The sequence below is a fragment of the Mesoplodon mirus genome (genome assembly GCF_964341445.2).
Source record: "Mesoplodon mirus genome assembly, chromosome: 8".
In the NCBI taxonomy this organism is placed as follows: domain Eukaryota; kingdom Metazoa; phylum Chordata; class Mammalia; order Artiodactyla; family Ziphiidae; genus Mesoplodon; species Mesoplodon mirus.
The window spans coordinates 28,368,850-28,396,220 of record NC_138984.1 but is presented as its reverse complement, the minus strand read 5'-3'; the positions used below and the strand labels follow the sequence as shown (position 1 = coordinate 28,396,220).

The 27,371-nt window shown below is 37.3% G+C and overlaps 1 protein-coding gene across 1 annotated transcript in view; it reads left to right on the top strand.

Moving 5' to 3' along the window:
* Nucleotides 1-27,371, top strand: part of PTH2R (parathyroid hormone 2 receptor) — a gene marked incomplete at its 3' end in the record, with an annotated part of 81,283 nt that overhangs the window by 7,891 nt on the left and 46,021 nt on the right. The window contains exons 2-4 of the mRNA XM_082631225.1: nucleotides 10,813-10,923; nucleotides 11,033-11,154; nucleotides 25,711-25,808. Coding sequence (XP_082487351.1) covers nucleotides 10,875-10,923; nucleotides 11,033-11,154; nucleotides 25,711-25,808 — 269 coding nt within the window. The 5' untranslated portion in view covers nucleotides 10,813-10,874. The remainder of the gene's footprint in view (nucleotides 1-10,812; nucleotides 10,924-11,032; nucleotides 11,155-25,710; nucleotides 25,809-27,371) is intronic.

Genomic DNA, 27,371 nt, shown 5'->3' with positions numbered 1-27,371 from the left:
GTTTTCAACTATAATCTCTTCAAATATTTTCTCCATCCCTTTCTTTTTCTCTTCTTCTTCTGGACCCCTATAATTCGAATGTTGGTGCATTTAATGTTGTCCCAGAGGTCTCTGAGAGTGTCCTCTATTCTTTTCATTCTCTTTTCTTTATTCTGCTCTGCAGTAGTTATTTCCTCTATTTTTTCTTCCAGGTCACTTATCCGTTCTTCTGCCTCAGTTATTTTGCTATTGGTCCATTCTAGAGAATTTTTAATTTCATTTACTGTGTTGTTCATCACTCTTTGTTTGCTCTTTAGTTCTTTTAGGTCCTTGTTAAACGTTTCTTGTATTTTCTCCCTTTTATTTCCAAGATTTTGGATCATCTTTACTCTCATTATCCTGAATTCTTTTTTGGAAAACTGCCTATTTGCTCTTCATTTGTTACATCTGGTGGGTTTTTCCCTTGCTCCTTCATCTGCTGTGTGTTCTCTGTGTTCTCATTGTTCTTAACTTTCTGTGTTTGGGGTCTCCTTTTTGCAGGCTGCAGGTTCGTAGTTTCTGTTGTTTTTGGTGTCTGTCCCTAGTGGCTAATGTTGTTTTAGTGGGTTGTGTAGGCTTTCTGGTGGAGGGGACTAGTGCCTGTGTTCTGGTGGATGAGGCTGGATCTTGTCTTTCTGGTGGGCAGGTCCACGTCTGGTGGTGTGTTTTGGGGTGTTTGTGGCCTTATTATGATTTTAGGCAGCCTCCCTGGTAATGTATGGGGTTGTGTTCCTGTCTTGGTCGTTGTTTGGCATAGGGTGTACAGCACTGTAGCTTGCTGGTTGTTGAGTGGAGCTGGGTCTTGGCATTGAGATGGAGATCTCTGGCAGATTTTTGCCATTTGATATTACATGGAGCTGGAAGGTCTCTTGTGGACCAGTGTCCTAAACTTGGCTCTCCCATCTCAGTGGCAGAGCCCGGATTCCTGGCTCGAGCACCAAGAGCCTGTCCTCCTCATGGCTCAGGATAAAAGGGAGAAAAAAAAGCAAGCAATAAAGAATAAGATAAAATAAAGTAAAATAAAATAATGTTATAAAAATAAAAATAAACAATAATTATTAAGAAAAAAATCTTTTAAGTAAAAAAAAAAGACAAAAAAAAAATGGACAGACAGCACCCTAGGGCAAATGGTAAAAGCAAAGCTATACAGACAAAATCACACACAGAAGCATACACATACACACTCACCAAAAGAGAAAAAGGGAAAAAAAAGTATATATATCATTGCTCCCAAAGTCCACCTCCTCAATTTGGGATGATTTGTTTTCTATTCAGGTATTCCACAGATGCAGGGTACATCAAGTTGATTGTGGAGATTTAATCTGCCTCTCCTTAGGCTGCTGGGAGAAATTTCCCTTTCTCTTCTTTGTTCACACAGCTCCTGGGGTTCAGATTTGGATTTGGATCCACCTCTGCATGTAGGTCTCCTGAGGGCATCTTTTCTTCGCCCACGCAGGACAGGGTTGAAGGAGCCGCTGATTCGGGGGCTCTGGTTCACTCAGGCCTGGGGGAGGGAGGGGTACGGATGTGGGGCGAGTGTGTGGCAGAGGCCAGCATGACGTTGAACCAGCCTTAGGCGCACCGTGCATTCTCCCGGGGAAGTTGTCCCTGGATCACGGGACCCTGGCAGTGTCGGGCTGCACAGGCTCCTGAGAGGGGCAGTGTGGAGAGTGACCTGTGCTCTCACACAGGCTTCTTGGTGGTGGAAGCAGCGGCCTTAGCGTCTCATGCCCGTCTCTGGGGTCCGTGCTGATAGCTGTGGCTTGCGCCTGTCTCTGGAGCTCCTTTAAGCAGCACTCTTAATCCCTTCTCCTTACGCACCAGGAAACAAAGAGGCAAGAATAAGTCTCTTGCCTCTTCAGCAGCTCCGGACATTTTCCTGGACTCCCTCCTGGCTAGCTCTGTTGCACTAGCCCCCTTCAGGCTGTGTTCATGCAGCCAACCCCAGTCCTCTCCCTCGGATCCAACGTCCGAAGCCCAAGCCTCAGCTCCCAGCCCCTACCCATCCCGGTGGGTGAGCAGACGAGCCTCTCAGGCTGGTGAGTGCCGGTCGGCACCGACCCTCTGTGCGGGAATCTCTCTGCTTTGCCCTCTGCACCCCTGTTGCTCTGCTCTCCTCCGTGGCTCTGAAGCTTCCCCCCTCCACCACCCACCATCTCCACCCACGAAGGGGCTTCCCTAGCATGTGGAAACCTTTCCTCCTTCACAGCTCCCTCACACTGGTGCAGGTCCCGTCCCTATTCTTTTGTCTCTGTTTTTTCTTTATTCTTTTGCTCTACCCAGGTACGTGGGGAGTTTCTTGACTTTTGGGAGGTCTGAGGTCTTCTGCCAGCGTTCAGTAGGTGTTCTGTAGGAGTTGTTTCACATGTAGATGTATTTCTGATGTATTTGTGTGGAGGAAGGTGATCTCTGCATCTCACTCTTCTGCCATCTTGAAGCCATTCCGGAAATACATCTTTTTAAAGGATTTCTTTACATTGGAATCTACTTATAGTGAATTCTCGCAGTTTTTGTTTGTCTGAAAGGTATTTATTTCTGTCTCAATCTTCAGAGATACTTTTTCTGGACTTATGATCCTTGGATGAGAATTGTTTACTTTTAGCTCCTAAGGATATTGTTTTACTTTTCCACCCTGGCTTCCATTGTTGTTGTTGACAAATCAGTTCTCAGTCTTTTTTGGTGATTAGTTTTTCTCATTGGCTCCTTTTAAGAGTTTCTCTTTGATTTTGATGTTCTGCAATTTCATTCTGTATCTAGGTATGAGTTCATTTGATTTCTGGAGTCTAAGGTTCTGTGTCTTTTTTCAGTGGTGGGAATGTTTTGCTATTTTGTCTTTGAAAATTTGGTCTCCCGTATTCTCCTATTCTCTGTTTCTGGAACTTTAAGTAGACAAGTATGGGAACTTCTCACATTACCCTTTGTATCTTTATGTCTTATATGATTTCCTTTTCTTTGTTTTTCTACTGCTGTTTTGTTAATTTCTGCAAATATATTTTCCAGTTCACCAACTCTTTGTTCAACTTTGTCTAATGGCTCTTTAATCCATCCATTAAGCTAATTTTGATTATTCTATTTTTCAGTTTTTGGGATCTTTCCATTTAATTTTCATAGTTTCTTTATCTTAAATATCATTTTAATCTCTTTTCTTTTTCCTTCTTAGACCTATTTTATATTCTGCATTTGATATTAAAATAACCACAGGCTTTGCTTGTCAATACTGACTACCACACATGGGGGCTTATTTCCTTGTGTGTCTAATGACTTATGATAAAGAACTTATAAGGTACTCATGTAATGTGCATTCTTCCAAAATTTCTGTTTTCTGTAAGGTGCCTAGTGGAACTATTGATCTATTTCCACTTTAAACTAAGACCACATATTAGACCACACATGAATGTGAGCTTGTGGTTAGAAATTGTCAGAGAAGAATCTTTTTCTCCATTATTTCCTAGTCCAACTCTAAATGCAACCAGGAGTGAAACAAACCAACCTCTTTTTGAAAGATACTTTTGTTTCTTGTTCACTCACTAAGGGGTTCATATTTTGGGGATCCTGACCTTATACAGGAGTTTCCAGTCCAGTTTCCCACTGCATCAGGTCTCAGACTCATCTTTTGTTACCAGAATGCAATAAAAATCTAAGCTCTTAGCCAATAAGTCAGTAGAGGCCTCTAACATAAGCCCCAAATGCAGTGCCTACTGATTCTGTGGAATAATTTCTGGTCTCAGATTTATTCCTTTAATTTGTAGCCAGCTAAGCCATGTTTTAACAAAGAAGGTTTTTATATTAATTCAGCCTTTGTAGGTGTCTTATACTAGGAAAGAGTTCTCTGAATGGCTAGACTAATAATGTCAGGAAAGGGAATCATTTACGTTACCTTTAAAGAACACTGACCCTGATATCTCAAACATGTAGGTCTACTAACAAAGAGCAACACTGTCATGAAGGAATTTATAAAGATTGTTATCTAGGAGGGCTAAATGAACTATTTTCTATGAAGTCTCATGAAATTTTGAGCTGGAAGATATCTTAGACACTATCTAGTCCAACATTATCATCTTTATTGTCCGTTTAACAGTTCAACAAAGATATTATGTGCCTACAGTGTGGTGCTTCTGTAGTAAGCACTGGAAGAAATGAATCAAAGTCTGTCCTTACCCCATGGAAATGATGATCTAATAAGGGAAGTAGACACCTTTCAGATGGTGTGTAAGTGTAACAACAGAGGAGCACAACTATGGAACCACTGAAAAAGCATCTTAATTCATCAGGGAGGAATCAGAGAAAGCTTTCTGGAGGAGCAATCTTGAAATTAAAGGAGTAGGATTTAGATGTGTACAGGAGGAAGTAAAAAGACATTCCTGGCAGAGGGAATAGGGTCGGCAAAGACAAACAACTGGGAATCAGTCACACACCACAAGAGTTAAAAAGAATAAAAGATCTGGATGTAAACTTATGTAACATCTAAAATTTGTGATGGTGCAACTCATGTGAAATGTGTAGATGAATAAATATTAAAAGAGAAAAGGCACTTTCTTTGAGATCTTTCTCCATACAATAGGATAGAATTAAATCTGGTCAAACTTTGGCCTCCCTTTCAATGAAAAATGTCTATATAAGTAAATTGACTCAGCGTTTCTTCACTTTACAAGTGTGAAAAGATAAATGACATTTTGAATTCACTAGTTAATTTAAGAAGTTTTCATTTTAAAATTCTCCTAAAATTGAGAGATGCATATCAGAATATTTAGGAGTGAGCTGTTATGCTGCCTGCAACTTACTTTAAAATACCATAGCATTCATTTAGATGAAATAAATATGGTAAAATATTACCAACTGTAAATTCTAGATTGTGGGTATATAATATCCTCTTTTATTTCTGAAAAAATTTTATAATAAAAATAAAATATAATTTTTCTTCTTGTCTATGAAAGAAAGAAAAGAAAACGTAAATGCAAATACCTCATTATACAACTATTTAGGTATTTAAGAACAAAACCCAAAATATTAATCATCCCAGTTTTATTTCACAATTGTATGGTTGTATTATGTTATGGGTAACTGTAGAACGAAAAAGAGTCAAAGTTATATTCTCCAAATTTTAGATTGCTCTGTGTAAATATCATGGTTTGACAAGTTTCACTAATGATCAGTTTGTCCTGGCACACACAAAAGATTACAGGGAGTGTAATTAATGGTGTTAATTTATAAAGGGAGTTTGGTGACTCATTAGGCAATTAATTAGTTTGCTAAATAATGAAAGTATTTACTCGCATAGAATGTGAAATGATGATCAAAGAAATGTTATTTAGGATCTCTGTATTAGCTGTATGAGGGCATGGCTTTCACAATCTTTTCAACATTTTGTGAATATTGATTATTCTCTTTCTCAAAGAGCCACCAGAGAGATGATTACAATCTATGGAAACATTATCCTGGGGGAGTGTTGGTTTTCTGAATTTTGAAATATGTCTGTGTGTGTATGTGTGTGGGATGGTATCTTTTTTTTTTTTTAAAGGACATGCTATTCTATTTTATTTTTTAAAACTTTAAAAAATTGAAGTATAGTTAACTTACAATGTTGTGTTAGTTTCAAGTATACAGCAAAGTGATTCAGTTTTATATATATCTATGTTATATATGTTATTTCCATTATAGGTTATTACAAGATATTGAGTATAGTTTCCTGTGCTCTACAGTAGGTCCTTGTTGTTTACCTATTTTATATATAGTAGTATGTATATATTAATCCTAAACTCCTAATTTATCTCCCACCCCCACCTCACTATCCCCTTTGGTAACCAATAAGCCCCTTTGGTAACCAATAAGCTTGTTTTCTATGTCTGTGTGTCAATTCCTGTTTTGTAAATAAGTTCATTTGTATCATCTTTTTAGATTCCACATAAAAGGGATATCATATGATACTTGTCTTTCTCTGTCAGACTTACTTAACTTAGTATGATAATCTCTAGGTCCATCCATGTTGCTGCAAATGGCATTATTTTATTCTTTTTTATGGCTGAGTAATATTACATTGTATATATATACCACATCTTCTTTATCCATTCCTCTGTCGATGGACATTTAGGTTGCTTCCATGTCTTGGCTATTGTAAATAGTGCTGCAATGAACATTGGGGTGCATGCATCCAGGGGTGGGATTGCTGGATCATATGGTAATTCTATTTTTAGTTTTTTAAGGAACCTCCATACTGTTCTCCATAGTGGCTGCACCAATTTACATTCCCACCAACAGTGTAGGAGGGTTCCCTTTTCTCCACACCCTCTCCAGCATTTATTATTTGTAGACTTTTTGATAGCCATTCTGATAGGTGTGAGGTGATACCTAATTGTGGTTTTGATTTGCATTTCTCTAATATTTAGTGATATTGAGCATCTTTTCCTATGCCTGTTGGCCATCTGTATATCTTCTTTGGAGAAATGTCTATCTAAGTCTTATGCCCATTTTTTGATTGGGTTTTTTTTTTAGATATTGAACTGTATGTATATTTGGACTGGTATCTTTTAGGGAACAAAAAAACAATTCCTTTTAAAGCATAAGGAAAATATCAGCAATGTTCTTTATTGAAGTTTAAAAACTACATAATTATAAAATAAACTGATCATTGGCTTTTAGACTTCTGTGAAGACCTTAGTCCATCACATGATCAACTCTTGTCAGAAAATCTCACGTGACGTTGCAGCATACATTTTAGAGGGACAACTAGTTACAAGAACACAGGAATATGTGTCTGGGTCCATTTTATGTAGATTGCACCATAGATACTGTATCTGGTAGAAGATTGGATCCAGATAAATAAGGATGCATGATTTATTAAAGATAAAGTGAATGGATGGGAAGTCATATGGAATGCTATCAAGACGTAGAAGAGTATCTAGTGCAAAGTTTATGGAAGAGATTGATTCATTACACTCTGTTTAAACAAGAAGGAAGATAAACACACAAAAAGCAGGTCATGGTGGAAAGAAGCAGGTGAAGCCGTATACCAGAAACAGGAGCCAGCGTAATGAGTTCCCGGGTTACTTCCAATATGCAAAGCCCAGGCTTTTATTATGAGAGCAAAGTGAGGCTCTTTCCAATAAACGTTCTCTTGTACGAGAACAATGTGGTGAGGGAAGATATTTTCTTTTTCTTATTGCTTCAGCAATTCACAAAGCAAATCAAGTACTTGTTTCCATGTGATATGGTGGATACTAGCAAGTTAATTTCAGGTTTATGCTGAATTCTTTTCTGTAGAAATCGGTGTTTGCATGAGGTTCTATCATGCTGACTATTCAAAACTGAACAACTCGACATAATGAATGTTAGCTATAACAAAAATCCTCAGCTACAGTTAGTGTAATTGGTAACTAAAAAATTGAGAGAGCTGTAATGGTACTTGTGGTAGCAGAATAATGTCCCCTCAAAGATGTCCAAACCCTAATATCTGGTGTTCTGCCTGTGTATGTTATATTACAGGGCAAAAGGGCATTGCAGATGGAATTAAGGTTGTGGACCTTAAAATAGGAAGATTATTCTGGATTATTTGGATGGGACTAATGTAATCACATGGGTTCTTAAAAGTGAAAGAGGAAGGTGGAATAGTCAGTAATAGAAAAAAAGAATGGAAGAGAGACTTGAAATGTGAGAAGGACTTGACCTCCCTTGCTGACTTTGAAGATGGAGGAAGGGGGCCATGAGCCAAGGAGTGCAAGTTGGGAATAGCCCTCAGCTGACAGCCAGGAAGGAGATGGGAACCTCAGTCTTATCATTACAAGGAAGTAAATTCTACCAACAACTGGAATGAGTAAGGAAGTGGATTTTCCCCCAGAGCCTCAGAAAGAATCACAGTGCTGCCCAGCCCTTGATTCAGCCTTGTGAATCTATAAGCAGAGGTCTGGCTGAGCTCACCAGACTTCTGACCTACAGAAATAGTGAGATAATAAATTTGGGGTATTTGAAGCTGCTAAGTTTGTGCTAATTTGTTATGGAAGCAATGGAAAATGAATACAGCACTCATTAAAAATAGTCTCTTTTGGGTAAGTTGGAATATGACATGGCTGATAGGCTCTCTTCTTGAAAGTTTCATACACAACTAATGGAGGGGAGTCCTGAAAAACACAGAGTGACAAACGCATGAAGCAAAACAGAAGAAAATACTTGCAAAGGAACCAACTGACAAAGGATTCATCTCCAAAACATACAAATAGTTCATGCAGCTCAATACCAAGAAAACAAACAACCCAATCAAAAAATGGGTGGAAGACCTAAATAGACATTTCTCCAAAGAAGACATACAGATGGCCAAGAGGCACATGAAAAGATGCTCAACATCATTAATTATTAGAGAAATGCAAATCAAAACTACAATGAGGTATCACCTCACACTGGTCAGAATGGCCATCATCAAAAAATCTACAAACAGTAAATGCTGGAGATGGTGTGGAGAAAAGGAAACCCTCTTGCACTGTTGGTGGGAATATAAATGGATGCATCCACTATGGAGAACAGTATGGATGTTCCTTAAAAAACTGAAAATAGAATTACCATATGACCCAGCAATCCCCCTCCTGGGCATATACTGAGAGAAAACCATAATTGAAAAAGAGTCATGTACCACAATGTTCATTACAGCACTATTTACAATAGCCAGGACATGGAAGCAACCTAGGTGTCCATGAAAAAAGGAGTGGATAGAGAAGATGTGGGACATTATATACAATGGGATATTACTCAGCCATAAAAAGGAATGAAATTGGTTCATTTGTAGAGATGTGGATGGACCTAGAGACTGTCATACAGAGTGAAGTAAGCCAGAAAGAGAAAAACAAATATCATATATTAATGCATATATGTGGAAACTTGAAAAATCATATAGATGATCTTATTTGCAAAGCAGAAATAGAGACACAGCCACAGAGAAAAAACATATGGATACCAAGGGGGAAGCGGGGGTGGGATGAATTGGGAGATTGGGATTGACATATATACACTATTGATACTATGTATAAAATAGGTAACTAATAAGAACCTACAATATAGCACAGGGAACTCTACTCAGTGCTCTGTGGTGACCTAAATGGGAATGAAATCCAAAAAAGAGGGGATATATGTATAGGTGATTCACTTTGCTGTACAGTAGAAGCTGTCATAGCATTGTAAAGCAACTATATTTCAATAAAAATTAATTTAAAAAACAGACAAAATTCCTCACCCTCAAGCTCCTTAAATCCTATGGTTTAAGAAAATGATAATAAAATAACACTTAATAGTGGAAGGTGATGAGAGCTCAAATGAAAAATATAGTAGGAAAGGGGATAAGGAGTACGGGTTGGGGTGGGTGAGTGGGGAATAAGCCGGGGAGAGAGAAGATCCTGAGGGGGCATTAGGCCTTGGAAAGACTCGGCTTCTGCTCAGAGTGAGATGGGAAGCCTTTGGAGGATTTGGGGCTATTGCATGAAGAATAAATGAGAGGAGAACAAGAATGGAATCAAGAAGACCAATTGGGGGCCATTGCAATAATTTAGTCTGGAGATGTGGTGGCTTGGACCAGGGGTGTGGCGGTGGACATTGTGAGAAGTAATAGGGTTCTGGATTCATCTCGAGGAGAGTAGAGTTTCTGAGAATTTTGTTTAAGATGAGTGTTAGACTCAAAGAAATTACTAGTAATTGGTAAAAAGGCGAACCCAAATCTTGGAGCTTACCTGTGAAGCTCAATCTATTTCATGTGTCATATTTTTTAACAGTAATGAAAAAAATCTAGGGTAAAAAATGTAGCTACAACTATGATAGACTTTTACTAACAGAAATTGTTCTTATCTTCCGATTCATCCCACCCCGCCCCCTTCCCCTCTTAATATCCATACGTTTGTTCTCTACATCTGTGTCTCTATTTCTGCTTTGCAAATAAGTTCATTTGTACCCTTTTTCTAGATTCCACATATAAGCGATATTATCCAATAGATAACTAATGAGAATCTACTGTACAGCACAGGGAACTCTACTTAGTGCTCTGTGGTGACCTAAATGGGAAGGAAGTCTAAAAACAGGGGATATATACACATGTGTAGCTGATTCACTTTGCTGTACAGCAGAAACTAACACAACATTGTAAAGCAACTATATCCCAATAAAAATTAATAAAAAAGAAATTGTTCTCAATGAATTCTGATGTTTCTTTTTTTTAAACATCTTTATTGCAGTATAATTGCTTTACAATGGTGTGTTAGTTTCTGCTTTATAACAAAGTGAATCAGTTATATATATACATATGTTCCCATATCTCTTCCCTCTTGCATCTCCCTCCCTCCCACCCTGCCTATCCTACCCCTCTAGGTGGTCACAAAGCACCAAGCTGATCTCCCTGTGCTATGCAGCTGCTTCCCACTAGCTATCTATTTTACATTTGGTAGTGTATATATGTCCATGCCACTCTCTCACTTTATCACAGTTTACCCTTCCCCCTCCGCATATCCTCAAGTCCATTCTCTAGTTGGTCTGTGTCTTTCTTATATATTAATTGATATAACTCATATATATTGGAGTCACTAAAATATGTTTAATTTATGCAAATCAAATGTTCCTATCAATGGGCCTTTGATGAGGCTAGGTGGATGAGTTTTGGGGTATTTGCATCATATCTACCCCATTCTAGTTTCCAAAGCTACTGATTTGTTTTACAATGCCTGTGTTTTACATAGGCAGTGACCTGAGATTTTGTATTTTGAATGCATTCATTCTCTGCTTCTAACTGCATCTTTATTTATTTGCTTTTTAATTTTTTTTCCTTATCAGAGGGAAATTGTTTCCCAGAATGGGATGGACTCATCTGTTGGCCTAGAGGAACAGTGGGGAAAATGTTGGCTGTCCCATGCCCTCCTTATATTTATGACTTCAATCATAAAGGTATTGAATTTTTCTGAAATGATTAATTTGGACTAGAAATTTATTATTTTTTTATGATGGACTCTACAAGAACTGAGCAATCTCAGTGTTTTTCTTCATGTCTTCACAGGAGTTGCTTTCCGACACTGTAACCCCAATGGAACATGGGATTTTATGCACAGTTTAAATAAAACATGGGCTAATTATTCAGACTGCCTTCGCTTTCTGCAGCCAGATGTCAGCATAGGAAAGGTAATGGTATCTTTGTATTTGTGAACCCCTAAGGGAAAGCAAAAGTTTTTATACAATTCTTGATTGTCAACCACTATTATAAAAATCCTTATATTATATGACACAAAGATCAAAAAAGATAAAAGCAAGTTTGGAATCTTTTCAGATACCTAGTTAAGGAAAGGTCTAGGATCTGAAACATTTTTTTTCCTGTTTTAAGAAGTTAGTATTTTATTTTATTTTTTTACATCTTTATTGGAGTATAATTGCTTAACAATGGTGTGTTAGTTTCTGCTTTATAACAAAATGAATCAGTTATACATATACATACGTTCCCATATCCCCTCCCTCTTGCGTCTCCCTCCCACCCTCCCTATCCCATCCCTCCAGGCGGTCACAAAGCACCGAGCTGATCTCCCTGTGCTATGCGGCTGCTTCCCACTAGCTATCTACCTTACGTTTGGTAGTGTATATACGTCCATGTCTCTCTTTCGATTTGTCACAGCTTACCCTTCCCCCTCCCCATATCCTGAAGTCCATTCCCTAGTAGGTCTGTGTCTTTATTCCTGTCTTACCCCTAGGTTCTCCATGACATTTTTTTTCTTCTTAAATTCCATATATATGTGTTAGCATACGGTATTTGTCTTTCTCTTTCTGACTTACTTCACTCTGTATGACAGACTCTAGGTCTATCCACCTCATTACAAATAGCTCAATTTCGTTTCTTTTTATGGCTGAGTAATATTCCATTGTATATATGTGCCACATCTTCTTTACCCATTCATCCGATGATGGACACTTAGGTTGTCTCAATCTCCGGGCTATTGTAAATAGGGCTGGTATGAACATTTTGGTACATGACTCTTTTTGAATTATGGTTTTCTCAGGGTATATGCCCAGTAATGGGATTCCTGGGTCATATGGTAGTTCTATTTGTAGTTTTTAAAGGAACCTCCATACTGTTCTCCATAGTGGCTGTACCAATTCACATTCCCACCAACAGTGCAAGAGGGTTCCCTTTTTTACACACCCTCTCAGCATTTATTGTTTCTAGATTTTTTGATGATGGCCATTCTGACTGGTGTGAGATGATATCTCATTGTAGTTTTGATTTGCATTTCTCTAATGAGTAAAGATGTTGAGCATTCTTTCATGTGTTTGTTGGCAGTCTGTATATCTTCTTTGGAGAAATGTCTATTTAGGTCTTCTGCCCATTTTTGGATTGGGTTGTTTGTTTTTTTGTTATTGAGCTGCATGAGTTACTTATAAATTTTGGAAATTAATCCTTTTTCAGTTGCTTCATTTGCAAATATTTTCTCCCATTCTGAGGGTTGTCTTTTGGTCTTGTTTATGGTTTCCTTTGCTGTGCAAAAGCTTTTAAGTTTCATTAGGTCCCATGTGTTTATTTTTGTCTTTATTTCCATTTCTCTAGGAGATGGGTCAAAAAGGATCTTGCTGTGATTTATGTCATAGAGTGTTCTGCCTATGTATTCCTCTAAGAGTTTGATAGTTTCTGGCCTTACATTTAGGTCTTTAATCCATTTTGAGCTTATTTTTGTGTATGGTGTTAGGGAGTGATCTAATCTCATACTTTTACATGTACCTGTCCAGTTTTCCCAGCACCACTTATTGAAGGGTCTGTCCTTTCTCCACGGTACATTCCTGCCTCCATTATCAAACATAAGGTGACCATATGTGCATGGGTTTATCTCTGGGCTTTCTATCCTGTTCCATTGATCTATATTTCTGTTTTTGTGCCAGTACCATACTATCTTGATTACTATAGTTTTGTAGTATAGTCTGAAGTCAGGGAGCCTGATTCCTCCAGCTCCGTTTTTCATTCTCCAGGTTGCTTTGGCTATTCGGGGTCTTTTGTGTTTCCATACAAATTGTGAAATTTTTTGTTCTAGTTCTGTGAAAATTGCCATTGGTAGTTTGATAGGGATTGCACTGAATCTGTAGATTGCTTTGGGTAGTAGAGTCATTTTCACAATGTTGAGTCTTCCAATCCAAGAACATGGTATATCTCTCCATCTATTTGTATCATCTTTAATTTCTTTCATCAGTGTCTTATAATTTTCTGCATACAGGTCTTTTGTTTCCTTAGGTAGGTTTATTCCTAGATATTTTATTCTTTTTGTTGCAATGGTAAATGGGAGTGTTTCCTTGATTTCACTTGCAGATTTTTCATCATTAGTATATAGGAATGCCAGAGATTTCTGTGCATTAATTTTGTATCCTGCTACTTTACCAAATTCATTGATTAGCTCTAGTAGTTTTCTGGTAGCATCTTTAGGATTCTCTATGTATAGTATCATGTCATCTGCAAACATTGACAGCTTTACTTCTTCTTTTCCAATTTGGATTCCTTTGATTTCCTTTTCTTCTCTGATTGCTGTGGCTAAAACTTCCAAAACTATGTTGAATAAGAGTGGTGAGAGTTGGCAACCTTGTCTTGTTCCTGATCTTAGTGGAAATGGTTTCAGTTTTTCACCATTGAGAACGATGTTGGCTGTGGGTTTGTCCTATATAGCCTTTTTTATGTTGAGGAAAGTTCCCTCTATGCCTACTTTCTGCAGGGTTTTTATCATAAATGGGTGTTGAATTTTGTCAAAAGGTTTCTCTGCATCTATTGAGGTGATCATATGGTTTTTCTCCTTCAATTTGTTAATATGTATCATGTTGATTGACTTGCATATATTGAAGAATCCTTGCATTCCTGGAATAAACCCCACTTGATCATGGTGTATAATCCTTTTAATGTGCTGTTGGATTCTGTTTGCTAGTATTTCGTAGAGGATTTTTGCATCTATGTTCATCAGTGATATTGGCCTGTAGTTTTCTTTCTTTGTGACATCCTTGTCTGGTTTTGGTATCAAGGTGATGGTGGCCTCGTAGAATGAGTTTGGGAGTATTCCTCCCTCTGCTATATTTTGGAAGAGTTTGAGAAGGATAGGTGTTAGCTCTTCTCTAAATGTTTGATAGAATTCTCCTGTGAAGGCATCTGGTTCTGGGCTTTTGTTTGTTGGATGATTTTTTATCACAGTTTCAATTTCATTGCTTGTGATTTGTCTGTTTCATATTCTCTATTTCTTCCTGATTCAGTCTTGGCAGGTTGTGCATTTCTAAGAATATGTCCATTTCTTCCAGGTTGTCCATTTGATTGGCATAGTGTTGCTTGTAGTAATCTCTCATGATCTTTTGTATTTCTGCAGTGTCAGTTGTTACTTCTCCTTTTTCATTTCTAATTCTATTGATTTGAGTCTTCTCCCTTTTTTTCTTGATGAGTCTGGCTAATGGTTTATCAATTTTATTTATCTTCTCAAAGAACCAGCTTTTAGTTTTTTTGATCTTTGCCATCGTTTCCTTCATTTCTTTTTCATTTATTTCTGATCTGATTTTTATGATTTCTTTCCTTCTGCTAACTTTGGGGTGTTTTTGTTCTTCTTTCTCTAATTGCTTTAGGTGCAAGGTTAGGTTGTTTATTCGAGATGTTTCCTGTTTCTTAAGGTGGGATTGTATTGCTATAAACTTCCCTCTTAGAACTGCTTTTGCTGCATCCCATAGGTTTTGGGTTGTCCTGTCTCCATTGTCATTTGTTTCTATGTATTTTTTTATTTCCTCTTTGATTTCTTCAGTGATCAATTCGTTATTGAGTAGTGTATTGTTTAACCTCCATATGTTTGTATTTTTTACAGATACTTTCCTGTAATTGATATCTTGTCTCATAGCATTGTGGTCGGAAAAGATACTTGATACAATTTCAATTTTCTTAAGTTTACCAAGGCTTGATTTGTGACCCAAGATATGATCTGTCCTGGAGAATGTTCCATGAGCACTTGAGAAAAATGTGTAATCTGTTGTTTTTGGATGGAATGTCCTATAAATATAAATTAAGTCCATGTTGTTTAATGTATCACTTAAAGTTTGTGTTTCCTTATTTATTTTCATTTTGGATGATCTGTCCATTGGTGAAAGTGGGGTGTTAAAGTCCCCTACTATTAATGTGTTACTGTCGATGTCCCCTTTTATGGCTGTTAGTATTTGCCTTATGTATTGAGGTGCTCCTATGTTGGGTGCATAAATATTTACAATTGTTATATCTTCTTCTTGGATCAATCCCTTGATCATTATGCAGTGTTCTTCTTTGTCTCTTCTAGTAGTCTTTATTTTAAAGTCTATTTTGTCTGATATGAGAATTGCTACTCCAGCTTTCTTTTGGTTTCCATTTGCATGGAATATCTTTTTCCATCCCCTTACTTTCAGTCTGTATGTGTCTCTAGGTCTGAAGTGGGTCTCTTGTAGACAGCATATATATGGGTCTTGTTTTTGTATCCATTCAGCTAATCTGTGTCTTTTGTGGGAGCATTTATTCCATTTACATTTAAGGTAATTATCGATATGTATGTTCCTATTCCCATTTTCTTAATTGTTTTGGGTTCATTATTGTAGGTCTTTTCCTTCTGTTGTGTTTCTTGCCTAGAGAAGTTCCTTTAGCATTTGTTGTAAAGCTGGTCTGGTGGTGCTGAACTCTCTCAGCTTTTGCTTGTCTGTAAAGGTTTTAATTTCTCCATCAAATCTGAATGAGATCCTTGCTGTGTAGAGTAATCTTGATTGCAGGTTTTTCTCCTTCATCACTTTAAATATGTCCTGCCAGTCCCTTCTGGCTTGCAGAGTTTCTGCTGAAAGATCAGCTGTTATCCTGATGGGGATTCCCTTGTGTGTTATTTGTTGTTTTTCCCTTGCTGCTTTTAATATTTTTTTTGTATTTAATTTTTGACAGTTTGATTAATATGTGTCTTGGCGTGTTTCTCCTTGGATTTATCCTATATGGGACTCTGTGTGCTTCCTGGACTTGATTAACTATTTCCTTTCCCATATTAGGGAAGTTTTCAACTATAATCTCTTCAAATATTTTCTCAGTCCCTTTCTTTTTCTCTTCTTCTTCGGGAACCCCTATAATTCGAATGTTGGTGCATTTAATGTTGTCCCAGAGGTCTGTGAGACTGTCTTCAGTTCTTTTCATTCTTTTTTCTTTCTTCTTCTCTGCAGTAGTTATTTCCACTATTTTGTCTTCCACGGCACTTATCCGTTCTTCTGCCTCAGTTATTCTGCTATTGATCCCATCTGAAGTATTTTTAATTTCATTTATTGTGTTTCTAATCATTGCTTGATTCATCTTTAGTTCTTCTATGTCCTTGTTAACTGTTTCTTGCATTGTGTCTATTCTATTTCCAAGATTTTGGATCATCTTTACTATCATTATTCTGAATTCTTTTTCAGGTAGACTGCCTATTTCCTCTTCATTTGTTAGGTCTGGTGGGTTTTTATCTTGCTCCTTCACCTGCTATGTGTTTTTCTATCTTCTCATTTTGCTTATCTTACTGTGTTTGGGGTCTCCTTTTGGCAGGCTGCAGGTTCGTAGTTCCCGTTGTTTTTGGTGTCTGTCCGCAGTGGGTAAGGTTGGTTCAGTGGGTTGTGTAGGCTTCCTGGTGGAGGGGACTAGTGCCTGTGTTCTGGTGGATGAGGCTGGATCTTGTCTTTCTGGTGGGCAGGTCCACGTGTGGTGGTGTGTTTTGGGGTGTCTGTGTACTTTTTATGATTTAAGCAGCCTCTCTGCTAATGGGTGGTGCTGTGTTCCTGTCTTGATAGTTGTTTGGCATAGGGTGTCTAGCACTGTAGCTTGCTGGTCGTTGAGTGAAGCTGGGTGCTGGTGTTGAGATGGAGATCTCTGGAAATTTTCGCCATTTGATATTATGTGGAGCTGGGAGGTCTCTTGTGGACCAGTGTCCTGAAGTTGGCTCTCCCACCTCAGAGGCACAGCACTGACTCCTGACAGCAGCACCAAGAATCTCCTCAATTTGGGATGATTCGTTGTCCATTCATGTATTCCACAGATGCAGGGTACATTAAGTTGATTGTGGAGCTTTAATCCGCTGCTTCTGAGGCTGCTGGGAGAGATTTCCCTTTCTCTTCTTTGTTCTCACAGCTCCCGGGTCTCAGCTTTGGATTTGGCACCACCTCTGTGTGTAGGTCGCCGGAGGGCGTCTGTTCTTCGCTCAGACAGGACAGGGTTAAAGGAGCAGCCGCTTCAGGGACTCTGGCTTACTCAGGCCGGGGGGAGGGACGGGCACGGAGTCCGGGGCGAGCCTGCGGCGGCAGAGGCCAGCGTGATGTTGCACCAGCCCAAGGCGCGCTGTTTGCTCTCCTGGGGAAGCCGTCCCTGGATCCCGGGACTCCGGCAGTGGCGGGCTGCACAGGCTCCCCAGAAGGGGGGCGTGGACAGTGACCTGCGCTCGCAAACAGGCTTCTTGGCGGCGGCAGCAGCCCCAGCGTCCCACACCCATCTCTAGGGTCCGCACTTTCAGCCGCGGCTCGCGCCCGTCTCTGGAGCTCCTTTAAGCAGCACTCTTAATCCCGTCTCCTCGCGCACCAGGAAACAAAGAGGGAAGAAAAAGCCTCTTGCCTCTTCCGCAGGTCCAGACTTTTTACCGGACTCCCTCCCTGCCAGCTGTGGCGCACTAACCCCTTCAGGCTGTGTTCACGCAGCCAACCCCAGTCCTCTCCCTGTGCTCAGACGGAAGCCCGAGCCTCAGCTCCCAGCCCCACCCGTCCCGTCGGGAGAGCAGACAAGCCTCTCGGGCTGATGAGTGCCGGTCGGCACCAATCCTCTGTGCGGGAATCTCTCCGCTTTGCCCTCCACACCCCTGTGGCTGCGCTCTCCCCCGCGACTCGGAAGCTTTCCCCCTCCGCCACCCACAGTCTCCGCCCGCAAAGGGGCTTCCTAGTGTGTGGAAACCTTTCCTCCTTCACGGCTCCCTCCCACTGGTGCAGGTCCCGTCCCTATTCTTTTGTCTCTGTTTTTTCTTTGTTCTTTTGCTCTACCCAGGTACGTGGGGGAGTTTTTTGCCTTTTGGGGGGTCTGAGGTCTTCTGCCAGCGTACAGTAGGTGTTCTGTGGGAGTTGTTCCACCTGTAGCTGTATTTCTGGTGTATCTGTGGGGAGGAAGTTGATCTCTGCGTCTTACTCTTCTGCCATCTTCCCTGGAAGTCCTTTATTTTATTTTTTAAAAATTAATTTTTATTGGAGTATAGTTGCTTTACAATGTGTTAGTTTCTACTGTACAGCAAAGTGAATCAGCTATACGTATACATATATCCCCTCTTATTTGGATTTCCTTCCCATTTACATCACCACACAGCACTGAGTAGAGTTCCCTGAGCTATACAGTAGGTTCTCATTCATTATCTATTTTAGGACCTGAAACATTTTGATATTTTCTTTAGGTTAGAGTGACCTGGCTAAGATATATGCATATATACTTATAAATATGTGTCTGTTGTATTATATTATGTTTACATTACACTATATGATGCTACATTATTTATGTATAAAAATTCAAATTGGTAGTCAGCAACATGATTTTTTTCTTGGTTACCTATGAATGGCTACATCTCATCTCACTCTGTATTCCTGGAGGAGCTTTGTATTTTAGAGATGTATTTTCCATATCATAAGATTTGCCAGCAGGTGATTTCATTAGTATATGAAAGATTAGAGTTTCAGAATTAAAGAGGAGCAAGGGGTGTCTTATAGGTCTTCTCACACAATACCTTAATTTTACATGTGTGAGTCAGTTCAGAACCAAAGTTTAAGTGTTGGTCAAAGTGACACAGCTAGATCATGGCAGGATCAGTGCTGTTTCCAGTATGGTAATCATATGTAAATTTCAAAAACTTCTAGATAGTTACTTTTAGGTTATATGTGGTGGATTAAAAGTTATACCTAAACTCCTATCACGTAGATCTCATCAGTAAAATGTGTGATGCTGTAAGCATATGATGCTAGGAATGAACATGGTAAGTTGATGTATAAATGAGTTTATGAGGATCCTGAGAACAGTCATAATACATAACTCTCCTAACATTAGACATTTTTCTTTATGCTTGATGATATTTATTTTCTGGTGGGGAGGGAGGGAGAGCAGTGGCAGAAGTGGTAAATTGGAGTTTTCTTCGTTTGATTTATTTTTTTTGGCCGCACTGAATGGCATGTTGGATCTTATTTCCCTGACCAGGGATCAAACCCACGCCCCCTGCATTGGAAGTGCGGAGTCTTACCCACTGGACTGCCAGGGAAGTCCCTGTTTGATTTTGCATTAATAGTCAGAACTTCTTTTCTTAACTTTTTTTTCTAACACAAAGCACTACCACCTTAATGACTCTTTAGTAAATTGCCAAAAGACCTCAGTTTTGTATTTCATTGTTGACATGCTTCTTAGATAAAATTAGTCAATGTGAGGAGACAATTATGTACTCTACAATGGAACCAAAGCCAACAATGAGTTAATATAAAATACTTCAAAATAATTTCAATTTCATTGATATAAATAAACATTAACAATATTTAGTATACTCTGCTATGAATTTGTGCATTAAATGATGATAAGGGCAAGTCTTCACAGCTTTTAAATGGCCATTAAATTATATCATGATTTTATTTACACTGAACTCTATTCAGAATATTACAACCATTCTTTTTAATTACTATGTATTCCAAGAGTCAAAATAGCTAAGGACGGTGAAATGCCCAAAATATATACTATTTTATGTAAACATGATTTAAAAGTTAACTGAAAAAATTGATTAATTTTGTTAGTGTAAGTAACTTTATCTCCTTAATCAAAAATATAAAGAGTGTTTTCCATTGTTTACAACCCTTAAGCAATAATTTGAGAAAACTTAAGAAATGTAAATATCTTTTAATAAGAAAACTGGATACCTTCTAAAGTTTTGATATAGTGTGGGCAAAATGATATTACTTATGAGATATTAATTATTAATACTTATAATCAGAGTTTTTGTATAAAAAAAGGTAAAAATGAAAAAGTGCATTTAGAATAAATGCCACATCTTTATAGGGGAAATAAGGTAAAGATTTTTAAAACATCTATTGTTTTGTTCTTTAAATAATTTCCATATCATTGACTTGACAAAATGAGCTAATTACTTTCAATAAAAAAAGCAAGGAAACTCTTATAATGGGCCATGAGGTTGTTAAATTCTTTAGAGTATGATATTTTAAATAGTAGCATAGTGTAGAAATTACCATATATCTCATGTCTAAATGTTATATGGACTTTTGGACAGTAATTTAACAATATATATTAAGAAATTTCAAGGGGGTCATATCCTTTGATCTTATAATTATACTTCTAAGATTCAAGCATAAAAATTTGAAGTGGGGGGAACTGAATGGAATAATATTCATTGAACCATTAATTATTATATTGGATATTCTGAAGAATTTAAATTTCCAATGAAGAAATGGTTAAATAAGCTCAAATATATATTTTGTGTAAAGAGTTTGTGGTCTTGGGAAATTCCTTTGTTATACAGTTACCCAGAAAAAAAAATCAGATAATAAATTTGTATATAAATTGGGAATGCAAATATTCAAAACAGTAGGAAATGATACATAGAAATAGAGTGAAAAGAAATACATGAAATACAGTGTTTCTTTTTGCTTGGTGGGAATTAGAGAATTTTTTTCCTTCTCTTTTTTGTATTTTACACATTATCCAGATATTTTCTATAAAAAGTTTAACATTTTGTTAAGAGAAAATAATATGTAATAAATGTTTTAAAACAGGAACAAGAGTCAAAGTCAGGATGTGGGAAGTTGCAACAATAAGAATAAGTTGAGTAAGATGCAAAATTAATAATTTGTAAAAACATATCAGTAAGCTGAGGATGCCAAGAAATCTAAATGAACCTAATTGCAGAAGTGGGAAAGCTCTTCTTATGAGAGAAAAGACCTATGACTGCATTTATCCCTGGCTCTGCACCAGAAGAGGAGCAACCAGGCTATGGAAGGGGATAAAAAGAAAAGAACCAGACTTTTAAAACAACGTTTATCAGACAAGGACTGGAATAAGGGCTTAGAATTCCAAGGAATGAACCCCAGTCACAGTGAGCTATTACCCATCAGCCAATTATTTCCCATAAGCCTTCACTGAGTGTCTAGAGCCAGTGTGCCAAAGGCTGGGGTGTAGCAGGTGGGCCAAGAGAAATTTCCCAAGATGTGCATCGGACCCTCACAGAATGAGAGGTAGCTGTTAGCTGAAGGCATGGGATGGAACAGAGGAGCTAAGAGACATCTCTTGGGGTATCTGTGGCTCTCTCTAAGTGCAGGACTGCTGCAGCTCATAGACCAGGGGTAGGGCAGGAAAGCTGAGACAAACCCCCAAGATGACAAATCTCACTAAGTGAAAGGCAGCAGCCTGACAAAATAGAGCTGAGAAAGATCTTTCCTAGGCACAGGAGGTCTTCATCCAAAGCAAGGCAGTGGCTAGCTGAGAACTGGAGCAGAGCAGCATAATGGAGTGACATCTTCTGAGACGCAGAAAGCCCAGGGCAGAGCTGGAGAGCAAAGTGAAATTTCCAGCAGCTCCAAAGCTGATGGATGGTTCAAGAAGCAGAAAGAGTCCTTCTGTAGCTTGGAATACTGTCAGATGGACTAAAACTCATATACTGGCCACTAGAGGCTGCTGGTGCTCAGATCCCATGGTCTGCTGAAGGAAAAGTCTCGAATCTGCTCTCAAAACCTAAAATCAGGATAAAAGGAATCATAAAAACAAAAACAAAACCAAAGCACTACAACAAACTCAATCCCAGTTTAAAAACAAAGTAATCCATCCTCCCAACCCAAGAAGCCTGGTAGAGGAAGAGGACTGCCCTTTTCAGGCTGTTAATATTACATACTCCAGTCCTTACTCTTGTTTTACCTACAATGCCTGTAGTGTAATAAAAATTACAAGGTAAGGACCCAAAATCTAGAGTAAAAACAAAAGCAGGAAGAAACAGATGATCCAGATGTTGTAATTTGCAGATGAGGACTTGCTAATAACTATTATAAATATGTTAGATGATTTAGTGAAAAAGGTGCATAAAACAGATGGCAAAACCAGCAGAGAAATGAAAACTTAAAGAAAAAGGAAATTGTAGAATTGAAATATTCAATTAAAAAATGAAGAAGTTATTTGATATGCTCAACAGCAAACTGGACACAGCATGATAAAGATCAGTGAACCTAAAGAGAGGTCAGTAGAAATTATCCAACTGAAGCATTAGGAGAAAAAATAAATTAAAAAAACAGAACTATCTGGGACTGTGAGATAATATGTAATTGTCTAAACATATGTGAAATTAGAGGTAAAGGGAGAGGGAAAGAATAGGACAAAATAAATATCTGAGAAGGCAATAGCCTATAATTTTCTAAAATGGATGAAATAAATCAATCCACAGGTTCCAGAGATTCAACAAACCCTAGGCAGGGTAAATAAAAAGAAAACCATACTTAGACACATCATAGTTAAACTGCTGTGAATCAAAGTAAAAAGAAAATCGTAAAAGCAGTGATAGAAAAAGGGCACATTATATTCAGGGGAGCAACAACTAAAAAGATGCTGTGTTTTAGTAATAAACAGTGGAGGCCAGAATACAATGGAATGATATCTTTAAAGTGATAATATTCATTAAGACAGAGGCAAAATAATGATATTTTTCAGACAGAAAATATCTGAGACAGGTCATCTTCATCAGACTTTCAGTATAAGAAATGCTCAAAAAAATTCTCTAGGCAGGAGAGAAATATACCAGATGGAAGCATAGATTGTCAGAAAGGCATGAGGAGTACCAGAATAGGTGTATATGTGGATAAAAATGGCAGGCTAAAATAACAAACAAAACTATATACCTATCCTTATTTATTGCTATGTTTATATCTATCTTTATATCTATAATTTAATTCATTTAAAATCTGTTGACTGCTTAAAGCAAACATAATAGCCTCTTATTGGGGTTTATAAATTATGCAGAACAAAATCTAAAAGGAACAAAGGCTAGGGGAGCAAAATTGAGTACATGATTATAAAGTTCTATTTATATGGTGACATAGTTCAATATTACTTAAGTGTAGGCTCTAATAAGTTCAGATGCATAACCAAGTCTCTATAGTAACTGCTAAAAAATAACACAAGTTTTGGGAATTCCCCGGCATTCCAGTGGTTAGGACTCCAAACTTTCACTGCCAAGGGCCAGGGTTCAACCCCTGGTCAGGGAACTAAGATCCCTTAAGCTGCCCCCCAAAACAAAACAAGGCAAACCCACATGTGAAATACTAAGAATTATTTGATTGATTTCCCCATCCCCTACCCCTCAATAAAAGGTAAGGAAGTAGGTACAGAGGAACAAAGAAAAGATAGGACATTTAGAATGCAAATACCTATATGTTAGATTTAAACCCAGCCATAACAATGATTGTGTTCAAGGTAAGTGAACTAAACATTTCGCTTAAAAGGCAGAGGTTGTCAGAATGGATAATAAAATCAGTAGTTTGCTGTCTTTGAGAAATGTACTCTAAATATAAAGATACAGATAAATGTAATTACCAAGACGGAGGGACATTTCAAATTATAAAGAATCAATTTACCAAGAGGAAATAATCCTAAATATACATGCATTTAGGAGCTTCAAATTACATGAAGCAAAATTTGTCAGAGCTAAAGGGAGAAATAACCAAATTCCAGCATGTTGACATTTTAAAGAATGCCATTTTCTTAGTAATTGATAGAACAATTGGACAAAACCTTCTACAGAATATATTTCAAACAATTTGAATAAATTGACATTTATAGAATAGCATTCACACTAACTGCAAAATTTACATTCTTTTAAAGTACTCACCAAAGTTTTATCAAGATAGAACATATGCTGGGCTATAAAACAAGTTTCAATAAATCTCAAGATTAAAATCTTATGGAGTATGTTCTCTGACCACAAAATAATTAATTGAAAAGAAATTAAAATATGTATGCAATTCATAAATAGTTGGAAATTATGTGACCAATGGCAAAAGTTTGAACTGAATAAATATGAAAGCTCAATATATATAAAAAATTGTGGGAAACAGCGAAAGCAGAGTGTAGAGAAAGATTTATACTTTTCAATGTTTAATTAGAATAGAAGAAAGGTGAAAATTCAATGATCAAATCTTCCACATTAAGCTATATAATGTAATACCGAGAGCCACCACCAAAAGCACTATACAAAAATATAAATCAAAATGGAATTCTACAAAATGTTCAAGTAACCAGGGATGGCAGGAAAAGCAAAACACAGACATGAAAAATATAACAGAAAATAAAAATATAAAATGATGGACTTAGCCTTAACATATCAATATTATATGAAACGCAAATGGTCTTAATATACCAATTAACAGAGATTGAAAGAGTCTATAAAAAACATGACCCAACTTTGTATGTTATTTACAAAGTTTGAAACTCATTTCAAATATGGTATATGTAGGTTACATGCATACCATGCAGTACTATGCAGCAATAAAAAAGAACAAACTTGGTATGTGTAACAACTTGAATGGATCTTGAGGTTATTACTCTGAGTGAAAAAAAACAATCTCAAAGATCATGTTCTGTATGATTTCATTTCTATAACATTTATGAAATAACAAAATTATAGAGATAGAAAACAGATTAATGTTTGGCAGGTGATAAGGATGGTGGAGAGGAACAGGGTAGGTATGACTGTAAAGGAAACAGCACAAGGAACATCTTTGTGGTGATGGAATAGTTCTGTATCTTGATTGCAGAGAAGGTTACAAAAATTTTCATATGTAATAAAATGACACAAAACTGCAAACACATGAACTGCACCAATGCCAAATTCCTGGTTTGATATTTTAGTGAACTTATGTAAGATGTAAGCATTGGAGGATACTGCGTGAAGGGTACATAGGACCCTTTTTACTATCTTTTCCATTTCTTTTGAATCTAGAGTTATTTTAAAATACAAAAAAAAAAGGAATGAACCATTGAATCATGCAACAATATCAGTGAATATCAAAACAGTATATTGACAAAAAGAGTATATACTATATAATTCCAAGAAGTATAAGAACAGTTGAGAAATATACGAAGTACATGAACAGATAAAGCCAATTTGTGGTGACAGAAATTGGAACAGTAGTTACCTGGGGGTGGATGGTGGGTGGATTTTTGACTAGCAAGTGGCACAACAAACTTGGTTTGTCAAAACCCATCAAACTGCTCATTTTAAATCTGCACATTTTGTTTCATGTAAACTACAGCTCAATAAAAAAGCTAAAGAAAACTAGAACTAATATTCCAAAGTGACATATTTTTTTACCAGTTTTAAAATAGTCTGTAACATGTGTTTTATTTACTCCAAATATCACATGTTAGGTATACAGTTCCAATTAGTTAAAATGAACACTGTAAAAATACATGAAGTAAATTTTGTAACGTTGAATTTGGCCTCACTTAAGCAAGAAGAAATGCCAAATATTTTAATTATATCTTTAACCCTGACTTGAATTTAGGGAGCAAAAGGAAGGCCAGAAAAATAACCTGTATATTATACGAATGTGGTCACACGTTGCCTATCTTTAAAGAGGTTAAAAGCACGATTTTTAAGTTTATCTACATCAAATTATTTGTTCAAACCTGCTTTTCTGATTAAATCTGTTGCCCTCCAGCAAGAATTCTTTGAACGCCTCTATGTCATGTACACTATTGGTTACTCTGTCTCCTTTGGATCTCTGGCCGTGGCTATTCTCATCATTGGTTACTTCAGGTGAGTGATTCCCAATCACTTTCTCCATGAAGGGGCAGTTCTGTTTCTTATTCATCAAAGACACAGACCTCTCATAATCTGTACCTCCAAATACTTTTCCCAAACACAAGTTTCTGAATTCAGTCTAGTGTAAAATTATTTGACTTTGTAGTGTAAAATTACTTGACTTTGACAATTTATTTTTGATGAAAAATTCAGGGTTCTTCTTTGTTGTTTGTTTGTTTAAAAACTTAAAGCACCAAAGCAGTATGAAACCATTAAGCCAATAGATTTGCATTGTAGTATATTTTTGCAAAGTGACACAGACTATTGTCAAGTGAGTTACAAAAATTTTCACTCATGATATAAAGACTTATTTCACTTTTCCCAAGTGATTTTGGTGCCATGGGACAGAAATTCATTTTAAATAATCTCTAATTGATTTGATATCATATATAAAGAAATAGTATTTATTGCTTTTGCTGTGGTTTAATTTTTATCCTCTTAAACTTTGTCTAATTCAATTCAACTTAATCTAAATCAACACAGAATTTTGAACACCAATATGGAGATAAAACAGAGAACTATGTGTATAAGCTGATGCTTGCAGCTGGTTTGTGACACAAATAGCTGAGAAAACAATGAGTGTACAGTTTGAGAAATGCTGTGATTCAGGTGGCTTATAGTGATTTGGGAGGACAGAGGAGGGACAAGAGAGAAGACTTCCCAAATGACACATGAATATACACAAAATTTAACCAAAAGAGGAGACTGAGGAGAGAGTTCCAAACCTAAGTTTAGTTCAAGATAAAGCATGGAATATCTGAGAATTGAGAATTTTGCTGTAGGCAGGTGATGGACACTGAGGCTAGAGAGGTAAGCAGGGCTGGGAAGGTATTGAGACCTGTATATGGAATCTGACCTTCACCTTAAGAGCCAGTGAGGAGCCATGAAGGATTTTAAGCAGAGCAGTGACATGGAATGTGCATTGTAAGGTGGAGTGTGAACTGGTGGTAGGAAGCCCATTTGGAAGATGCTAGTAGAGTCACCAGGACAAGAAGATGGTGGCCTGGTCTAGGACAGTGGCCTTGGGGATTGGATAGAAATGGACAGTTTTGAGATATATTAAATTAAGATTGTACAATTGAAAAATTTAGTGCTAAATTATATGCAGGAAAAGAAGGAGTGAGGTTAGATGATACATTAGAAAATGGAAACAGAGGATTTAGAAATTAACAGAAAGTATAACTAAAAGAAAAATTTTATATTTTGTTTCCTATTATCTTACAATCCTCTCTTCCTTGAAACTTCTCATACCTATTTCCTAGTTTACTTTTCTCCTCTGATTTATAGCTGTCTAATGTATTATCTGATGTTTTACTTATTTATCTTTTTATTTTGTGTCTCTCCCTCTAGAATGTAAAGCCACACAAGAGTAGGCATTTATTTTTTTCTGTTTGCTCATTGCTGCACTCTCAGTAGTACTTGATATGTCCTGGTGCTCAGTAAATGTTTGGTGAATTAATAAATAATGACTAGTTGTAATATTCCAACCACTTCCAACAGTTTCTCATATAGTAGTAG